Source organism: Salvelinus fontinalis, chromosome 3 (genome assembly GCF_029448725.1).
Source record: "Salvelinus fontinalis isolate EN_2023a chromosome 3, ASM2944872v1, whole genome shotgun sequence".
Classification (NCBI taxonomy): Eukaryota; Metazoa; Chordata; class Actinopteri; order Salmoniformes; family Salmonidae; genus Salvelinus; species Salvelinus fontinalis.
This window is the reverse complement of record NC_074667.1, coordinates 6,845,301-6,866,370: the sequence shown is the minus strand read 5'-3', so window position 1 is coordinate 6,866,370 and position 21,070 is coordinate 6,845,301. Positions and strand designations below refer to the sequence as shown.

Here is a 21,070-nt window from a genome sequence, read left to right as displayed (position 1 = left end):
ACATTTAAGTCATTTAGCAGACGCTCTTATCCAGAGCGACTTACAAATTGGTGCATTCACCTTATGATATGATATCACATGTTATTACTGTAGATTACTTGATGACCTACATCACTACAGATCAGCTGTAATTTAGTTTGAGTGACAGAAACAAGTGTGTAACAGTTTGCCTTGTGCTCTTATCAGCACTGCCTTCCTACCTTGTTATCCATAAGCCTTATTGTGTGTTGACTATGACAGTCTGAGTATAGCCTATCCATTCTAATAACATACTGTATCTGTGCTTTTGTCGCAGGTAGTATCTGATTCAAATGGCTTAAAACAAGCTCATTGATCAAAATGGATGTCATTCTGAGTTTGACCGATTTGTCCCATAGAGCTCTTATTGGACATTATAGACGTCATTTAAATGTAAAGCCATTATAATAGGCCCTTTGCCTGGTCCACCTGTTCCCTTAAAATCCACCCTATTGACCCTAATCTATATACTCCATTGGTTAAAATTGCGTCCATCGATGGTTGTGAGAGGTTTCAGGTTTTTCATTGGCTAAATTGAATTTCAATCACACTAAGAGCTCTTGTCGATTGGCTGGCCTGGGCATCCTTCATTGAACAACAGCGCGTGGATTGGTCCATGAGCGCGGGCGGAATCTTCCAGGGGCTTGCTCTTGAAGGCTCACGGAGAGAGAGTGTCGTCATGAGCGGTGGGTAGGAATTAAAACATTGGTGTTTATATTACATTGTACTTCGTAAAACAATTTGGTCTGTGTTTAACAAAACACATTGAACAGTTTGTGCTGGAAATTCCTTATGTTTGAGGTTGAGTAGGAGCATTGTGCAAGACAGCTATGCATTTCCGGAAAAGGGCTGCCTTTTTTCCAGTATCAAAGAGTTTGATTTGCTACGCGTATCTAGCTTAGCATACTAGCCAGTAAAACTGAATCCTGTTTGTAATTCCAGCTACCGTTAACTATACATTGATGCTAATCATTTTCGATATTTCACATTAAAGCAAATTCCACATGCACGTATCGCCATGGGCTGTCTATTCAACTCAGTTTGAAAAGTCAGCTGCACTAAAAAGTATTTGCAATGCTATCTAATTGTTTCATTTCTGACTGCTCGTTAGCTTCCTGCTAACTAAACGGTTTGCTGGCTTTCTGTGTACGTTTGATGGCGGCGCTATTTTCAGGCCGCGCTCAAACCATATTTTCCCCTTAACACTAAATATCAGATTTTAAAGAGACAGTCACATTGGTCAATGTGTCCACAGTGCATATATCCACAGTGCATATTTTTTGTACAGTCCAATTTTTTTATTGATACTCTCGCGATACATTATCATGCTCGAGCTATTTGTGAGATTGCGTGAGAAGTCAGCCAGGTACAGTAGTCACCAACTCACTGTACACAAGTCGTAGCCCTCTGCTGTGCCCATTTGCTAGCTAGCATACTGTACTTTTGTTTAGGGCCTTTTAATTCTGTACTTCGTAGAGGAGGAGATGTAGTTGGCAATGCATGTGTCTGACAATCACTTTTTGTTGTCATAGACCCGCCCTTTTATTACTGATTAAAGGTCACGCAATTTACACACAGGTCTGCGGTGATTGGCATTTACGGGGTGGTAGCTAGCCATCCACAACTCATGTATTATAGTTGCAGTTTCCATTTCCTTTGTGAACTGTCTTATTTGAATGCCTTTACATGCGTTTAGTGCAAAACAGCTCCCTCAGATGTTATAATTTCCGGAATCTCTGCAGCAGAGGTATTGACAGTGACATCATTATTTGTGGTACTTGAAATGTGTTAGACTATTTACAGTATATGCAATGTGTGTTTCCGTGTGTGTTGCAGATCAACAGGACAGTATGGCCACCACTGTTGCTGTCAGTCCCAACGAGTATCTCCAGCCCTCTGCCACTTCCTCTCAAGTGAGTCATAGCTAGACTACTTCCTGCTTGTTCTTGGATGTGTAAATATCACCCAGTGGTGTCTTAAAAGTAACTAAGGGGTTCATTATTTGACTCTAGCTTGCATACTGAGTCCAGCAATGCCATCCTATTGTGAATCATGACGTTAGTAGTTTATGTATTTTATTGGTAGCCTATGGTGAGATGTAGCTTAACCTCCTGTATGTAAACTGTGTTCCACATAGGGCTGGGTGAAATTCACGATGCGTCTCTTTTTAATTTTATTATTTATTTTTATTTGTTTTACTTTTTCTCCAAGCTTTGTTGCACTAGAGTCATTCCACTTCAAAAAGCACAAGAAATAGCATTTCACCATCTCAGATTATTCAGAAATTGTTTCTGTAGTTAGAAACGCATAAGATTAGCATTCCTGAAACGTTTTGTTGAAATATAATTTGATATCTGATAAATTAAGCCAATTGATTGCACCCTAAATTGGCCATTTTAATTATTAGGATTCATATAATATTCAATAAATATAGTACCTAACATCCAATTTGGACCATAATTCTTCCTAACAATGAGTAAGACATGAGTAATCCAATAAATGAATCAAAAGCCACCCATAGACCCCCCACGCCAAGCCCACCCAACAACCAGAATACAGTATCAGTTATATCTCTAAGTAGTATGGAGCTACTGCGTGGAGTATTGTTTCTTCAACGTTTCTAATATATATATATACACAGTTGAAGTTTACATACACCTTAGCCAAATACATTTAAACTCAGTTTTTCACAATTCTTGACATTTAATCCTAGTAAAAAATTCCCTGTCTTAGGTCAGTTAGGATCACCACTTTATTTTTAAGAATGTGAAATGTCAGAAAAATAGTAGAGAGAATGATTTATTTTAGCTTTTCTTTCTTTCATCACATTCCCAGTGGGTCAGAAGTTTACATACACTCATTTAGTATTTGGTAGCATTGCTTTTAAATTGTTTAACTTGGGTCAACCGTTTCAGGTAGCCTTCTACAAGCTTCCCACAATATGTTGGGTAAATTCAACTTTGTGTATGTAAACTTCTGACCCACTGGAATTGTGATACAGTGAATGATAAGTGAAATAATCTGTCTGTAAACAATTGTTGGAAAAATTACTTGTCATGCACAAAGTAGATGTCCTAACCGACTTGCCAAAACTATAGCCTGTTAACAAGAAATTGGTGGAGTGGTTGAAAAACGAGTTTTAATGACTCCAACCTAAGTGTATGTAAACCTGCGACTATATATGAATCTGGTGATGTTTTTTCCCCGAGGTTCAGAGAAATTAGCTTTTGAAGTCGCTTGCATTCTTTACCATAAATTAGTGTGAAAGTACCAAGTTTTTCTCTGTTGCTGCTGCTACTGTCACCACACCCTTTTAGTAATTTTGCCAGTCTCTTGTGTTTATTAAATGGATTAACATTTTCTTTGCAACTTTGGGTAGAAAACCAATAGCTTTTGCTCACGATGAAAATAAATTGTGTGGTCAAGCCAGTCCTCCATGAAAGCAATTCAGGTTGACCTTCTCTTAGCTACCTAATGTTTCAACCCAACTCTCCTTGAATAATCCAAAACATTGCAGCTCTCTGAGAGGGCTATCTGTGTGGTGAATACTTTTTCTACAGGGCCAAAACTTTGATGGAGAAATGTGCTAGTGACTAAAATGTTGTGACAACCCTAATAAAATACAATTATAAACCATTGCATGGCAGTTGTATGTTTTTTTTAAATAAAATGATTAGAAAATATCTCTATGTAGTGTGATTAGTGACTTTTCCCATTATACCCAACCCAATATCATTACCATTGCAAAACACTATACAGTGTGTGTTTTAGGACTTTTTTATTATTGAAGACCATTGGAGACTGTAGCATGGAAACCATTAGAACTGCTCTAGCCTAATGGTTTGCTTGTTCGCCAATCACCAGGAATGGTCTAATCCAGACCTTTTTTTAAGGGAGTAAAACAGATACAGAGGGGCCGTTTCCTGGACACAAATTAAGCCCAAGAGAAGGAAAAACTGAATTGCTTTCATGGAGGACTGGCTTGAATTGTGAGGATGACCACACTATTTATTTTCATCATGAGCAATAGCTATTGGTTTTCTATCCAAAGTTGCAAAAACAATTTTGTGATACATTTAATAAACACAGGAGAACAACAAAGTGGATAAATGCTGTGGTGGCAGAAGCAGGAACAGCGGCATCTAGTGGGAAAAACTTGGTACTTTCACATTATTTTATTTATTTATTTATTTTATTTTACCGTTATTTTACCAGGTAAGTTGACTGAGAACACGTTCTCATTTGCAGCAACGACCTGGGGAATAGTTACAGGGGAGAGGAGGGGGATGAATAAGCCAATTGTAAACTTTATGATAAAGAATGCAAGCGACTTCAATGGCTATTTTCTCTGAACGGTGGGAAACATCACCAGATTCACCAGAAATACATTACAAATGATGAAGAAGCAATACTCCAAGCAGCAGTTCCATACTACTGTCAGACAGAGAACTGATACTGGTTGTTGGGGTGGAATTGGCGTGGGGTGTGGAAGGTCTGTGGGTGGCTTCTCATCATTTTATAAGATTCCTCATTGTTAGCAAGAATTATTGTCCAAATCGGATGTTAGGTACTATATTTATGGAAGATTAAATGAATTCTACACATTTTAAAATGGGCAATTTGGGCGCAATCAATTAGCTTAATTTCTCAGAGATCAAATCATATTTCAACAAAATAATGTTTCAGGAATGCCAATCATATGTTTCTAACTACAGAAACAATTTCAGAGCAATCTGAGATGGTGGGTGTCATTGCTTGCTGAAATGACATGGAATGACCCACAATTAAAGGTCAATACACTGCATTTCAAACAGTCAGGAATAATCTAATGATTTCAGGGATTGTAAGAAATATACCTGGGCTAAATATAAGCCTTCCACCACCATAAAACACACAATTTAACCTGCTTTTTTTGCAATAATCACTGATCTGGCGTTCATGTTCTTGTGATAGGCATTATAGAAAATTAGCACGGGTCTCATAAGAAATCTCTCAAGCACAAGCCCACGTGCCAGTGGGTAGCCAGCTAATCTTTATATTTAAAATCTAGCCAACGTGGATCTATTTGCTTGCTAGCAGTGTAGAACAGTTGAACTGTTATGAATACACCCTGCTGCCAGTCTCCAACAGCCTGATCACTTTGTTTAGATGTTGAAATCAAGTGACCTACCTGGATAAGATGTTTATTTCTCAGAATGAGAACAAGTTGCCAATACCTTATATAAATGCGTCTTTTTATGCTCATTGCAAATGTATAAAACACAGGCTAGACAGCTAGCACATAACAGTATTTGGCTAAAATGCTAATGCTAAATGCAATGGTATTTGCTATCTGGAATCTTTGACATGTCCCTACCCCATTGAAGTTGACAATTTTAAATGGTTGGGGTAAGGTTTAGGGTAGGCACGTCCCAAGGATCACATATAGCACTAACCGTACTGCAATACTGCGTGCGACAAACTGAGCATTCATTTTCCACAATCATGTTCATTGACACTCCCGTTTTAGATCTGTTCTAAATTTTGAAAGTTTAGACATAAAAAGGGTATTGTTAGAAGGGGAATTAACCGATTCTGTTGGACCAAATGCAAATAGCAAGTTGGAATTGCTTGTCAGAGAGGAAGAAGTGATTTTGTTGTGAGTGGCAGGGGGAGGGGCTTGGTGTCTGCGAGTGGGAAGGTGCACAGTGCACACAGCACAGAAGGAGACGAGACCAAAAAGGGAAAAACGGACAAAAATAAAACTTTGATTCTTGTGATGCAGGCATTTGGAACATTGCGCTAAAACATACATTCTAATTAAATAGGTCGCCCAGCCCTAGTTACAGCCCAATTCCATCCCTGGTTCAAAAAATGTGCCAAATACAAAAGGTGTAGACCTTACCATGAAGTGCTTACTTACAAGCCCTTAACTAACAATGCAGTTTTAAGAAAAAGTTAAGAAAATAGTTACTAAATAAACAAAAGATAAACCAAAAAAATTAAAGCGCAACAATACAATAACATGGCTATATACAGGGGGTACCGGTGCCGAGTCAATGTGCGGAGGTACTGGTTAGTCGAGGTAATATGTAGGTAGGGGTAAAGTGACTATGCATAGATAATAAATAGCAAGTAGCATCAGCGTAAAGGGGGGGGGGGGGGGTTACTGCCTGGCTAGCCATTTGATTAGCTGTTTAGCAGTCTTATGGCATGGGGGTAGAAGCTGTTAAGAAGCCTTTTGGATATAGACTTGGCGTTCCAGTACCGGTGGCAGAGAGAACAGTCTATGACTTGGGTGGCTGGAGTCTTTTGCAATTTTTAGGGCCTTCCTCTGACACCACCTGGTATAGAGGTCTTGGATGGCAGGAAGCTTGGCCCCTGTGATATACTGGGCCGAACGCACTACCCTCTGTAGCACCTTGCGGTTGGAGGCAGAGCAGTTGCCATACCAGGCGGTGATGCAACCAGTCAGGATGCTCTTGTCGTGCCCTCTTCACGACTGTCTTGGTGTGTTTGGACCATGATAGTTTGTTGGTGATGTGGACACCAATGAACTTGAAGCTCTCAACCTGCTCCACTACAGCCCCGTCGATGAGAAAGGGCGCGTGCTCTGCCCTCCTTTTCCTGTAGTTCACAATCATCTCCTTTGTCTTGATTACCTTGAGGGAGAGGTTGTTGTCCTGGCACCACACTGCCAGGTCTTTGACCTCCTCCCTATAGGCTGTCTCATCGTTGTCGGTAATCAGGCCTACCACTGTTGTGTCCTCTGCAAACTTAATAATGGTATTGGAGTCGTGCTTGGCCACGAAGTCGTGGGTAAACAGGGAGTACAGGAGGGGACTGAGCACACATCCCCGAGGCGCCCCCTTGTTGAGGAAAAGCGTGGCAGATGTGCTGTTGCCTACCCGTACCACCTGGGGGCGGCCCGTGAGGAAGTCCAGGATCCAGTTGCAGAGCGAGGTGTTTAGTCCCAAGGTCTTTAGCTTAGTGATGAGCTTTGAGGGCACTATGGTGTTGAATGCTGAGCTGTAGTCAATGAACGTAGGTGTTTCTTTTGTCCAGGTGGGAAAGGGCAGTGTGGGGTGCAATAGAGATTGCGTCATCTGTTTGGGTGGTGTGCAAATTGGAGTGGGTCTAGGGTTTCTGGCATGATTGTGTTGATGTGAGCCATGACCAGCCTTTCAAAGCACTTCATAGTCATTTAGGCATGTTACCTTTGTGTTCTTGGGCACAGGGACTATGGTGGTCTGCTTGAAACATGTAGGTATTACAGACTCGGTCAGAGAGAGGTTGAAAATGTCAGTGAAGACACTTGCCAGTTGGTCAGCGCAGCGCATGCTCGTAGTACACGTCCTGCTAATCCGTCTGGCCCAGGAGCCTGGTGAATGTTGACTGTTTAAAGGACTTACTCACATTGGCTACTGAAAGCGTGATAATGGTTGTCGAGAACAGCTGGTGCTCTCATGTATGCTTCAGTGTCGAAGTGCGCATAGAAGTAATTTAGGTCGTCTGGTAGGCTTGTGTCACTTGGCAGCTCGCGGCTGGGCTTCCCTTTGTAGTTCGTAATAGTTTGCAAGCCCTGCCACATCCAACGAGCGTCAGAGCCAGTGCAGTAGCATTCAATCTTAGTCCTGTATTTACGCTTTGCCTGTTTGATGGTCTGTCAGAGGGCACAATGGGATTTCTTATAAGCATCCGGGTTAGAGTCCTGCTCCCTTTAAAGCAGCAGCTCTACCCTTTAGCTCAGTGAGGATGTTGCCTGTAATCCATGGCTTCTGGTTGGGGTATGTACGTACGGTTACTGTGGGGATGATGTCATCGATGCACTTATTGATGAAGCTGGTGACTGATGTGGTATACTCCTCAATGCCATTGGATGAATCCCAGAACATATTCCAGTCTGTGTTAGCAAAGCAGTCCTGTAGCTTAGTATCTGCATCATCTGACCACTTCCGTATTGAACGAGTCGCTGGTACTTCCTGCTTTAGTTTTTGCTTGTAAGCAGGAATCAGAAGGATATAATTATGCTCAGATTGCCAAATGGAGGGCGAGGGAGAGTTTTGTATGCGTCTCTGTGTGTGGAGTCAAGGTGGTCTAGTTTTTTTCCCTCTGGTTGCACATGTAACATGCTGGTAGAAATTAGGTAAAAATAATTTAAGTTTCCCTGCATTTAAGTCCCCGGCCACTAGGAGCAGAGCCTTAGGATGAGCATTTTCTTGTTTGCTTATGGCCATATACAGCTCGTTGAGTGCGGTCTTAGTGCCAGCATTGGTTTGTTATGGTAAATAGACATCTATGAAAAATATATATGAAAACTCTCTTGGTAAATAGTGTGGTCTACAGCTAATCATGAGATACTCTACCCCCAGGCGAGCAAAACCTCAAGACTTCCTTAATATTAGATTTCGTGCACCAGCTGTTGTTGACAAATAGACACAGACCGCCACCCCTTGTCTTCCCGGAGACAGCTGTTTTGTCTTGCCGATGCATGGAAAACCCAGCCAGCTGTATGTTATCCATGTCGTCGATCTGCCACGACTCGTGAAACCTAAGATATTACCGTTTTTAATGTCCCGTTGGTAGGATAGTCTTGAACAGAGCTCATCCAGTTTATTCTTCAATGACTGGACGTTGGCCAATAGGATGGATGGTAGAGGCGGGTTACCCACTTGCCGACAAATTCTCACAAGGTACCCGGACCTGCGTCCCCTGTATCGGCGTTGCTTCTTCATGCGAATGACAGGGATTTGGCCCAGGTCTGGTATCAGCAGTAAATCATTTGTGTCCGACTCGTTGCACCCCTAACCATTTGTCCCTCTCTCTTTGGTCCTGTCTACAGGACTCCCAGCCCTCCCCACTGGCCCTCCTGGCCGCCACCTGTAGTAAGATCGGCCCCCCTGCTGCTCAGGCCCCTGTCAGTGCCCCTCCTACCCAACCCCAACCTCGCCGTCTCCTCCCCATCAAGCCCGCCCCCATCGCCCCCGCCCCTCCCAAAAACCTGGGCTTCCTGTCCGCTAAAGGAAATGTGATCCAGCTGCCAGCGGGCCTGGGCTCCAACAACTCCGGCACACCCATCGTCCTCACCATCCAGCAGAGCCCTGGTCGCTCGAATCAAACATCCAACATCCAATACCAGGTGATGCCGCAGCTGGGAGGCACACAGACCATCCAGATGATGCAGCAGGGCGGACAGATCCAGCTCATCCCGGGTACCAACCAGGCCATCATCACCACGCCCATGACGGTCCCCCAGCCGCAGCCCGCTGCCGCGCCCATCACCCCGCAGAAGACGGTGGCCATCAAGCCGTCCCCCAGGGGGCGGAAACCCAATGCAGCCAATGTGGTGCGGCTGCACAGCGGGCTCACGCTGCCCCTCAACGTAGCCACCGGAGAGGAGCCAGCGGCAACTCCTCCCCCGCCAACAAAGGGCAGACGAGGAAGGAAGAAGCTGGTGGCAGCAGCCCCTCCACCACAGACCATCTCTCCGCCCCCCGAGCAGATGGAGACGATATTGTTAGAAGCCGGGGAGAATATTATTCAGGTATGTTTGTTTTTCTGCTGCATTTGGTGTGGGATCAACCATGACTGGTGGACCAGTTCACTTGCTTGATTGGGATACAAATGGGTACTAATTACTGAATGTGTCTACAATGCTTGTGAGTGTGTGTGTGTGTAAATGAGTATCTAATGATTTCATCTGTATTTCTCAAAATCAAAATGATATGCTTTACGTGAGGGTTAGCCTACTCTATCACCCCTTCAACCTCCAATATTGGGGTCCCTGTATGAGTAAGTTTTGGATAGATTTAGGGCTGTGTTTCATTGCTGCTCTCTTGGTGTTCGCCCCAGGCGGGGAACCAGCTCCTGATCGTGCAGAACACCGGGTCGGGCCAGCAGCAGCTGGTGCAGTTGGTGCAGCAGAAACAGGAGCAGCAGGTGGTCCAGATCCCCCAGCAGGCCCTGAAGGTGGTGCAGGCCGCCTCCGCCACCCTGCCTCAGGTCCCCCAGAGACAGCCTGCACCCAGCCTGCAGCCAGAGCCCACTCAGGTACACACACAAGTTGTTAGAGATCATCAATGTAGCTCTCTCAGCAAACTGACAGATCTAGGAGTTACTAGTTATTATTAGTATTTAGTATTGTATTTAGAGTATTTAGTTAGGATGCAAGGTGATTTGTAAATAGGTCAGTCTGAAGTTGTCAATGTAGTCATGCACACAGGCCTCTCACACACACAAAACACCTACAGGTGCTGCATGCACACCACCTCTCTACACTCACTCCAGGCTATCCACATGTTTATTTATTTAATTTTTTATTTATTTCACCTTTTTAACTAGGCAAGTCAGTTAAGAACAAATTCGGATTTACACCGACGGCCTACCAAAAGGTAAAAGGTCTCCTGCGGGGACGGGGGCTGGGATTAAAAATAAAATATAGGACAAAACGCACATTACGACATGAGACAACACTACATAAAGAAAGACCTAAGACAACAACTCAGCATGGTAGCAACACCACATGACAACAACATAGAAGCATCACAACATGGTAGCAGCACAAAACATGGTACAAACATTATTGGGCACAGACAACAGCACAAAGGGCAAGAAGTTAGAGACAACAATACATCACGCGAAGCAGCCACAACTGTCAGTAAGAGTGTCCCTGATTGAGTCACATGCGCACATGCGCTTTCCAAACAGCTGAAATGTAATGAAACCATAAAAGTGGAAGTGGGACGTAAATACAGAAATGTGTCCTAATCTGACAGATTTGTTCCATGTTAGTCTGACACCCCTGTGCTCCTCTCAGCTGCTGATCAAAACGGCATCAGGCGAATGGCAGACTGTGCAGCTTCAGGAAACCACAGTTTCCACAGCAACAACGCCCTCCAGCATGGTCACCACCACCCTGTCGTCCGTGGGGGCCACCAAGCGAACACTGGCGGGGGGCAGGAAGGAGAGGACCCTACCAAAAATAGCTCCGGCGGGGGGGATGATAGCATTAAACGCGGCCCAGCTCTCTTCGGCGGGCCAGGCCGTGCAGACTATAAACATCAACGGGGTCCAGGTGCAAGGAGTGCCCGTCACCATCACCAATGCAGGAGGTGTGTGTGTGTGTGTGTGTACTGTTGTGTTCGTGACAAATATAAAAAGTGCTTGTCCGTATCCAAATCCACAAGGGCATATCCATATCCTCTCTATTTCCATACTGTCTTCCTTTAAAAACGGTTTGCATTCCAATGGACTTTTAGCAAGCTAATGGAGGCCTGCATGTGTGTGTGGGCATGTCTGTGTAAAGTATGTTTATATATGTACAATATATGTTTATTACTCATCTGCAATATGTTAAAGTTTCTCTACTGTTCTTTCAGGGCAGCAGCACCTGACAGTGCAGACGGTGCAGGGCGGGACCCTGCAGCTGGGCAGCGTGACCTCCCAGGGCCACCAGGTGCAGATGGAGCAGACTCTGGCTCTGGAGTTGCAGGGGCAGCCTGGGGAGAAGAAACGCCGCATGGCCTGCACCTGCCCCAACTGTAAGGACTCCGAGAAGAGGCAAGTGGCTCTTACTAGCAAACTAGAGACAGGCCTGAGCACCTGGTGGGAAAAAAACATGATATACAGTATAAACCCATATATATTTTTACCAATATGGAAAGTCTTGGTTGATACAAACTGATATCTGTATGGCAACGTGTACCCTTTTGTGAGTTTGGGGCAGGGAAACAACCACGATTGCAAGCAACTACTTTCCATCCTCCTGCTCTTAATACCAGTGCACCAAGCAGAAATATAGTGAATACACTACATGACCAAAAGTATGTGGACACCTGCTCGTCAAACATTTCATTCCAAAATCATGGGTATTAATATGGAGTTGGTCCCCCCTTTGCTGCTATAACAGCCTCAACTCTACTGGGAAGGCTTTCCACTAGATATTGGAACATTGCTACGGGGACTTGCTTCTATTCAGCTACAAGAGCATTAGTGAGGTCGGGCATTGATGTTTGGCGATTAGGCCTGGCTCGCATTCGGAGTTCCAATTTATCCCAAGGGTGTTCAATGGGGTTGAGGCCAGGGCTCAAGTTCTTCCACACCGATCTTGACAACCATTTCTATATGGACCTTGTTTGGGTACGGGGACATTGTCATGCTGAAACAGGAAAGGGCCTTCCCCAAGCTGTTGGCACAAAGTTGGAAGCACAGAATCGTCTAGAATGTCATTGTATGCTCTAGCGTTAAGATTTCCCCTCACTGGAACTAAGGGGCCTATCCCGAACCATGAAAACCTGCCCCAGATCAATATTCCTCCTGCACCAAACTTTACATTTGGCACTATGCATTGGGTTAGGTAGCGTTCTCCTGGCATCCGCCAAACTCAGATTCGTCCGTTGGACTGCCAGATGGTGAAGCATTATTCATCACTCCAGAGAACGCACTTCCAGTGTCCAATAGCGGCGAGCTTTACACCACTCCTGTCGATGCTTGGCATTGCGCATGGTGATCTTAGGCTTGTGTGCGGCTGCTCGGCCATGGAAACCCATTTCATTAAGCTTCAGACGAACAGTTCTTGTGCTGACGTTGCTTCCAGAAGAACTCGGTAGTGAGTGTTGCACCCGAAGGCCACCGATTTTTACGCACTTCAGCACTCGGCGGTCCCTTTCTGTGAGCGTGTGTGGCCTACCACTTCCCGGCTGAGCCGTTGATGCTCCTAGACGTTTCCACTTCACAATACAGCACTTACAGTTGACCGGGGAAGCTCTAGCAGGGCGGAAATTTGACGAACTGACTTGTTGGAAAGGTGGCATCCTATGACGGTGCCACGTTGAAAGTCACTGAGCTCTTCAGTAAAGGCCATTCTACTGCCAATGTTTGTCTATGGAGGTTGCGTGGCTGTGTGCTTGATTTTATACACCTGTCAACAACCGGTGTGGCTGAAATAGCCAAATCCACTAATTTAAAGGGGTGTCCACATATTTTTGTGTGTGTATATATAGTGTAGTTACGTTTGTGTTTTCTGTGTTGTGCAGGCCCGGCGAGGTGGGGAAGAGGAAGCACATCTGTCACATCCCGGGCTGCGAGAAGACGTTCCGGAAAACGTCCCTCCTCCGGGCCCATGTGCGTCTGCACACCGGCGAGCGGCCCTTCGTCTGCAACTGGGTCTTCTGCGGCAAACGCTTCACGCGCAGTGACGAGCTGCAGCGACACGCCAGGACACACACAGGTCTGTCCACCGCAGGAGACACACTGATACACACTGTAGGATGAATGTAAGTCAGTCTGCAAAACACTCACTGGGCAATGTTCAGTAAGGAACACCGTAGCAAACATTTTTCAATGGATACAATTCTGTGTTATTGGACAAGTTCAGATAGTACCTCCCCTGTTTTTTAAAACGTTTTCCCCCTACGGAACACACCCCAGGACACACACTCAGGAGGTACGTACACCGCAAGGTTAGCACAAGTCAGTCGACAATGCTCCAAATGCCAAATCATTCTCATACACCATTGTTTTCACCACGTCAGGACTCAAGCAGACGATGCACAATACAGTATGTTAGTTTTGCTGCAGTTTCCAGGACTCAAGCAGGCACTCAGATTTGTAGCAGAGATTTCCTTGCAGCAGAGAAGAATGGTATTGCTGTTTCATAGTTTTGTGTTATGCACGAAAATTAAACCACTAATTTATTCTGTCTTTTCCTTGCAGGAGACAAGCGCTTCGAGTGCAACCAGTGTCAGAAACGGTTCATGAGGAGCGACCATCTCACGAAGCATTACAAAACACACATAAACACCAAGAACTTGTGAGCTGTGCTGTATACCGACTGTATACACAGACATGCCCTGATGAACTAAACCCCATAGAGGGCCGCAGGAGAGGATACCAAGAGAGTAGTCCCAAAAAGGCCCCATACGCCCCATTCTCCCCCACAGAGGCTTTGTAGCCTGGTGTACAAACCAATCCTCCCTCTCACGGACTCAACTGTTCCAGTCAAGTTATTAATGATACAAATATATATAATTACGGACAGCAGGCTTACTTACGTAGGCAGAATGCGTAGAACAGCGAAAGGCGGTCTCCCAGAAAGACAGACAAGCGTGGCTGCTGTGTTCTGTTGACCTCACGCTCTGAGCGCCATATCCAAATCCAGTCACCAGGCCTGAGGGAGGAATGAGAGCAAAACTGATAGATTTAGTCTACCAAAGTACCCGAGCCCAAAGGAGACTCCAGCCACTCTTGCCCCTTCTTGTTTTTCCATATTTTATTATTTTCAATATTAATAATAACAAATATTATTTTTGTTAAAGCTCTAGAATAAGGTTTTTTCAAAGTTGATCCTCAAGCCCCACGAGTATCCAAGGTACTTTTGTCAATCAAACAAATCCTATTCAGTAAATTGCACTACATGCATATCCTTTTACATGGTTTGAACGGTATTTGTAATTCTATTGTTGTTCAATATCAAAGTAATATTATTGATTTTCCAACAAATAAATTATTTGGTTGGAAAGAAAACATGCATACCTATGAGGCCTTGGTGACCACTTTGAAACCTTACACAGTTCCAGACTCGGAAAACCCAAGTTGGCAAAAGATTTTGTGCATATGCGTACAAACATACATTCACTCATACATGGGCAAATATAGATATTTATGATGTTCAGACATAATACCCTTTTCGGGAGTTTTTTTTGTAAATCGAAAATGTAATTTAGGTTTTTAGGCATTTGTTTGTTTGAGTAAAGAGTTACAAATTATTTTGAATACAGACTCCCTCCTAATGAGTTTAAATGTAGTGCATTGCTATGTGTATATCATTATGATATTTACTAAATATGTCCCAAATATTGGTCTGGCGTGACAATCATGTCATAAGATGCAACAAAAAAAATCGACATTAAAATGCTTTCTCAGGCCTGTCACAAGTTATTAGATTACATTAGAAGTCATAACTTGTCTATTATGATCTACATTAAGATCCGTTTGAGGCAAATATGTTTGATAAAACATTTCCGATTCGTATGACATAAAAATTGACAAGCTATCTACTATTATTTATCTAAGGTTTCTGGTGTTTCAATTCCTTTAACAGTCAAGGAAGAACACCAGCACTAAACCTTTACTCAATATGTTCTGTTCAATGAATACATATTGACTGTTTATGTAGCTAACTGCATAACAGCGTACATTTTTTATATTTTTCTTTCAAATATTTAATTAACTACTCGGAAAGATTTATACATGTCCCCCAACAAACAAAATGATCCTCATGCATTTTAAAATGAGATCAACATTTCATTGAATAGCCCATATGAAAATCATGTCCAGTATGTCTGGATGCCTCAACTGGGCCTTGGGGACGGAAAGAAAGTCCTGCTCATATTTATGTTTGTATTGTATGTCCTGAATGTGTATATACAATGTGTCTGGGAGACACAGTAAAATGTAGGATAGAAAGTTACACTGCCTTGTATTTTGGCCGGCCTGGCCAGAGCTGAAGGAAGTGGACTCTGTACAGTGTGAAAGGAAAATGCGTAATGTGACATTGTATAGCTTCATTCCTGCTTTGTACACCATTACTTCTAGATGATCCCTTTTCTATCGAATTTAAAGTTGCCTTAGACAGTTGCACCCAGTATTTAAAGAGATTTCTGTCTAATTTCCAGGGAATGGCATTTGTAGAATTCCTTTTATTTTTGTCTAACTTATGTTACATAATGCCAATGTTTATGTGCACTGACTTGAGCCCAGGTTGAAAATGTGTGATTTTTTTTTATTTGATTTTTAAGTAATGATCAGTGGATGAGTTATTTTACCTTAACTGAAAAGGTCCTAATGTTGGTCTCAGTGAACCAGGTGCTTTTCCCTCTCTAAACCTGATCTACCACAGTAATAGATACAGACCCTGTGTATGTCTGAAATGGCACCCTAATTCCTATATTGTGCACTACTTTCAACCATAGCTCCATGGTCTGGTCAGAAGTAGTGCACTATATAGGGAATAGGGTGACATTTCAGACTTCCTTTGTTTAACAGGAGTCCTCAGCTATTGCCCATCTTTTATAACTTGTATTAAGGCGCTTACTACAGGTGCTTGCTCCTTTTTTACAGTCACCCACCCCCTCAATAAAGCATTCAAACTGTATTCTGTGTTGTCCTTCTTCATCCAGGTCCCATCAGCCTTCACGAGAGACTTCCCTCACTGAGAACCATAGGGTGAATTTTGAAAAAGGTGTGTTTGTGTATAAGTATTTACCTGGCTGTCATTTGTCTTACATGGGGCAGCAGGTAGTCTAGATAATTGGGCCAGTAACTGAAAGGTTGCTGGTTTGAATACCTGAGCTGACAGGTGAAAAAAATCTGATGTGCCCTTGAGCAAGGCACTTAACCCTAATTGCTCCTGTAAGTTGCTCTGGATAAGAGTGTCTGCTAAATCAGGGTTTCCCAAACTAGTCCTGGGGCCCCGCCCTGAGTGCAAGTTTTGGTTTTTGCCCTATGACTACACAGCTGATTTCAAATATCCAACTCCTCATCAAGCTTTGATTATTTTAATCAGCTGTGTAGTGCTCAGGCAAAAAACATACACTACTCAAAAAAATAAAGGGAACACTTAAACAACACAATGTAACTCCAAGTCAATCACACTTCTGTGAAATCAAGCTGTCCACTTAGGAAGCAACACTGATTGACAATAAATTTCACATGCTGTTGTGGAAATGGAATAGACTAAAGGTGGAAATTATAGGCAATTAGCAAGACACCCTCCGATAAAGGACTGGTTCTGCAGGTGGTGACCACAGACCACTTCTCATTTCCTATGCTTCCTGGCTGATGTTTTGGTCACTTTTGAATGCTGGTGGTGCTCTCACTCTAGTGGTAGCATGAGACAGAGTCTACAACCCACACAAGTGGCTCAGGTAGTGCAGTTCATCCAGGATGGCACATCAATGCGAGCTGTGGCAAAAAGGTTTGCTGTGTCTGTCAGCGTAGTGTCCAGAGCATGGAGGCGCTACCAGGAGACAGGCAAGTACATCAGGAGACGTGGAGGAGGGCAACAACCCAGCAGCAGGACCGCTACCTCCGCCTTTGTGCAAGGAGGTGCAATGCCAGCGCCCTGCAAAATGACCTCCAGCAGGCCACAAATGTGCATGTGTCTGCTCAAACGGTCAGAAACAGACTCAGACCATGAGGGTGGTATGAGGGCCCGACGTCCACAGGTGGGGGTTGTGCTTACAGCCCAACACCGTGCAGGACGTTTGGCATTTGCCAGAGAACACCAAGATTGGCAAATTCGCCACTGGCGCCCTGTGCTCGTCACAGATGAAAGCAGGTTCACACTGAGCACATGAGCACATGTGACAGACGTGACAGAGTCTGGAGACGCCGTGGAGAACGTTCTGCTGCCTGCAACATCCTCCAGCATGACCGGTTTGGCGATGGGTCAGTCATGGTGTGGGGTGGCATTTCTTTGTGGGGCCGCACAGCCCTCCATGTGCTCGCCAGAGGTAGCCTGACTGCCGATAGGTACCGAGATGAGATCCTTAGACCCCTTGTGAGACCATATGCTGACACATGCACATTTGTGGCCTGCTGGAGGTCATTTTGCAGGGCTCTGGCAGTGCACCTCCTTGCACAAAGGCGGAGGTAGCGGTCCTGCTGCTGGGTTGTTGCCCTCCTACGGCCTCCTCCACGTCTCCTGATGTACTGGCCTGTCTCCTGGTAGAGCCTCCATGCTCTGGACACTACGCTGACAGACACAGCAAACCTTTTTGCCACAGCTCGCATTGATGTGCCATCCTGGATGAACTGCACTACCTGAGCCACTTGTGTGGGTTGTAGACTCCGTCTCATGCTACCACTAGAGTGAGAGCACCGCCAGCATTCAAAAGTGACCAAAACATCAGCCAGGAAGCATAGGAACTGAGAAGTGGTCTGTGGTCACCACCTGCAGAATCACTCCTTTTTTGGGGGTGTCTTGCTAATTGCCTATAATTTCCACCTTTTGTCTATTCCATTTGCACAACAGCATGTGAAATTTATTGTCAATCAGTGTTGCTTCCTAAGTGAATAGTTTGATTTCACAGAAGTGTGATTGACTTGGAGTTACATTGTGTTGTTTAAGTGTTCCCTTTATTATTTTGAGCAGTGCTCGGTGCTGTTCTCGGGGTGATGAGAGGTGTTGGGTTTGCGCCAGACAGCGTTTTCCTTGATGGCTAAAAAGCTCAATTTTAGTCTCATCATACCAGAGTACCTTCTTCCATATGTTTGGGGAGTCTCCCACATGCCTTTTGGCGAACACCAAACATGTTTGCTTATTTTTTTCTTAAAGCAATTTTTTTCTGGCCACTCTTCTGTAAAGCCCAGCTCTGTGGAGTTTATGGCTTAAAGTGGCCCAATGGACAGATACTCCAATCTCAGCTGTGGAGCTTTGCAGCTCCTTCAGGGTTATCTTTGGTCTCTTTGTTGCCTGTCTGATTAATGCCCCTCCTTGCCTGGTCCGTGAGTTTTGGTGGGCGGGTCTCTCTTGGCAGGTTTGTTGTTGTGCCATAGTCTTTCCATTTTTTATAATGGTTTTAACAGTGCTCTGTGGGATGTTCAAAGTTTCTGATATTTTTTATAACCCAACTCTGATCTGTACTTCTCCACAACTCTGTCCCTGACCTGTTTGGAGAGCTCCTTGGTCTTCATAGTGCCGCTTGCTTGGTGGTGCACCTTGCTTGGTGGTGTTGCAGACTCTGGGACCTTTCAGAACAGGTGTATATATACTGAGATCATGTGACACTTAGATTGCACACAGGTGGACTTTATTTCCCTAATTATGTGACTTCTTAAGGTAATTGGTTGCACCAGATCTTATTTAGGGGCTTCAAAGCAAAGGGGCTGAATACATATGCACACACCACTTTTGTTTTTAATTTTTTGAAACAAGTAATTTTTTTCATTTCACTTCACCAATTTGGACTATTTTGTGTATGTCCATTACATGAAATCCAAATAAAAATCTATTTAAATTACAGGTTGTAAAACAACAAAATAGGAAAAATGCCAAGGGGATGAATACTTTTGCAAGGCACTGTACGTTTGGCACCACGAGTAAGATTTTTTAAAAACTTGCCGGCCATGAAGGACCCAGCGGTCATCTCCACCATTCCCAGTTATATCTGTGAGGGAATCTTGATGGTGTACAAGTGACACCTATCCGCTTCAAGTCTGCTGCCCACGGCGTCCAATAGCTAAGAGCTGCGAAGAGGCTTTGGAGAGAAAGTTCTTTGCAGTCGCCCTACCTGAAGACCTAAAGAAGAACAGTTTCCATTAGTGCAGCTCTCAGGTTGGGGAACTGGCACTGTTCCAGAAAGCTTTCCCTCCTCAGAAGGCATTCCCTCCTTTGACTGACAGCGACAAGTTGGAATACATCCACCGTGTAACTCTGCCTCGCTCCTCCGTCAGAGATGTGGTCTGGATCCATCCCAAATACTTTGTTGGGGACGACTATGAAGAAGTTGTAACATCAGAGACCAACGTCAAAGGATTGTGGAAAGACTCCGCAAGATCAGGCTCAGAAGGATGCAGAGAGGGACAAACCAAATGTGACAAACCTTGATATTGTTCCTGTTATTATTGTCAGGAAAGTGTGTTCCAGGATTCATGGACATTCAAGCACTAATACGAATGTAATGACATCCCACTTTGCAATGATATGGTCCAGCACATACATATCCACGTTCAGAATGAGGCATTGAAATACCAAAACCAAAGAGTATAGTCTTAGGCACTGAAGTAACTCAACAATGAGCCAGACAACATGGCCAAATTCTTAGAAGACATCAAACTCTACATTAGGAAGGAATAGTTCAAGACCTTCTGTCAATGTGCAAGATGTAAATCCCAGCTGTATCCAGACAGACGATCTCTGCTGGTTTGCAACATTGCGGTCAGTGAGGTCCTGGCTCACCAGAGGTCTACCTTGACCTTCGCCAAGGACACCAAGAAGGGTGATGACCGGCCATACTGCATCAACATCCCGGTCAAGAGAGAGACCAGTACACCGAATGATACAGGTAGAACACTGTTACTGTCGGTGTGGTACATTCAGAATCAGGTCTAGTCTCTTGTAAATGACTAGTATTCCACAACGTTTTTTCATTCACAATTTCACAACAGTATCCAATGTTGAGGACACAGCTACTTTTTTTATGTGATCAAATGTTTTTTATTTAGTCATAATATGTAAGCAAATATGAATACATACATACAAAATTAAGTTACATCCCCTCCCCCTGAGTACACAGCTATTAACATGTTGGGCAATAACAACTTGCACTTCCGTTCTAACAGTTCTTATGTTGGCACCTTACCATTTACCCCAGGCAAAACCAAGCTGGAGCTACATATCGAGAAAGCAAGTGCTGGAAAAACTCCTTACCTCAGTTGAGAAGGTAAGCTACACTGTATTCTGTATTGTCTCATTGATAATATCAGTCAATTTGAATGTTGTCTGTCCCGTACTGAGCTGCAGCTTCAGCCAATGCCATCCTTCAATCTCATGTTGACAAAACGGTCTATCACTCTGTCAAACAGTACATGCTTTTATTTTTGGTTGTCCTATGATACCTGGCTAAAATGCTTGCTCGCTAGCCTTACGTCCTTTCATGGGCAACGTTAGCTAGTTAACATTAGTCTTCTACATCTACCTATACATATCCATTCTCTCAGGCCAAAGGCACAATGTATGACTTAATGGTTGGATCAGAATCGCTTTTATAATCATTGGCCAATACAGAGAATTAAGTAAAACCACAAGTCCAAATACCTATCTCCATCCATGACAAATTTAGGAAATAGCAATTTGCATGAAATCACCAAAATGCAACAATTCAAGTTGTTCCTTTCAATGACAGTATGCTCTCAATACAATTTGATAAGAGTGAAGGCAAATCCAAACTGGCATCCATTGACACTTTTTTTGGTGCACCAGGACCATTTACAGTTGAACTCACTCAGTTTAATTGGCTATTATTGATTGGCTATTATTTTATATACAATTTTATCAAGGGAGGCCAAATGC

The 21,070-nt window shown here is 43.8% G+C and overlaps 1 protein-coding gene across 3 annotated transcripts; it reads left to right on the top strand.

Moving 5' to 3' along the window:
- The first annotated feature begins 611 nt into the window (after positions 1–611).
- LOC129837306 (transcription factor Sp2-like) lies at positions 612–16,150 on the top strand. Of its 3 annotated transcripts, none has more exons than XM_055903364.1 (8): positions 612–704; positions 1,855–1,931; positions 8,840–9,541; positions 9,850–10,047; positions 10,814–11,108; positions 11,376–11,556; positions 13,032–13,225; positions 13,711–16,150. In XM_055903364.1, the coding sequence occupies exons 1-8, from the start codon at positions 635–637 to the stop codon at positions 13,809–13,811; spliced, it is 1,818 nt and encodes a 605-aa protein (XP_055759339.1). In that variant the 5' UTR covers positions 612–634; the 3' UTR covers positions 13,812–16,150. The 3 variants fall into 3 exon arrangements, with proteins under 3 accessions (XP_055759339.1, XP_055759357.1, XP_055759348.1); XM_055903382.1 differs by lacking the exon at positions 612–704 and adding an exon at positions 713–1,384; XM_055903373.1 differs by lacking the exon at positions 612–704 and having other exon boundaries at positions 713–1,931.
- Positions 16,151–21,070: the final 4,920 nt, after the last annotated feature.

Bases quoted from the DNA above. Each gene is read 5' to 3' on its own strand.
- LOC129837306 (XM_055903364.1), top strand. From the start codon at position 635: ATGAGCGCGGGCGGAATCTTCCAGGGGCTTGCTCTTGAAGGCTCACGG. The intron at 705-1,854 runs GTGGGTAGGAAT...TGTGTGTTGCAG, and splicing joins AGAGAGTGTCGTCATGAGCG to ATCAACAGGACAGTATGGCC. The intron at 11,557-13,031 runs GCAAGTGGCTCT...TGTGTTGTGCAG, and splicing joins TGTAAGGACTCCGAGAAGAG to GCCCGGCGAGGTGGGGAAGA.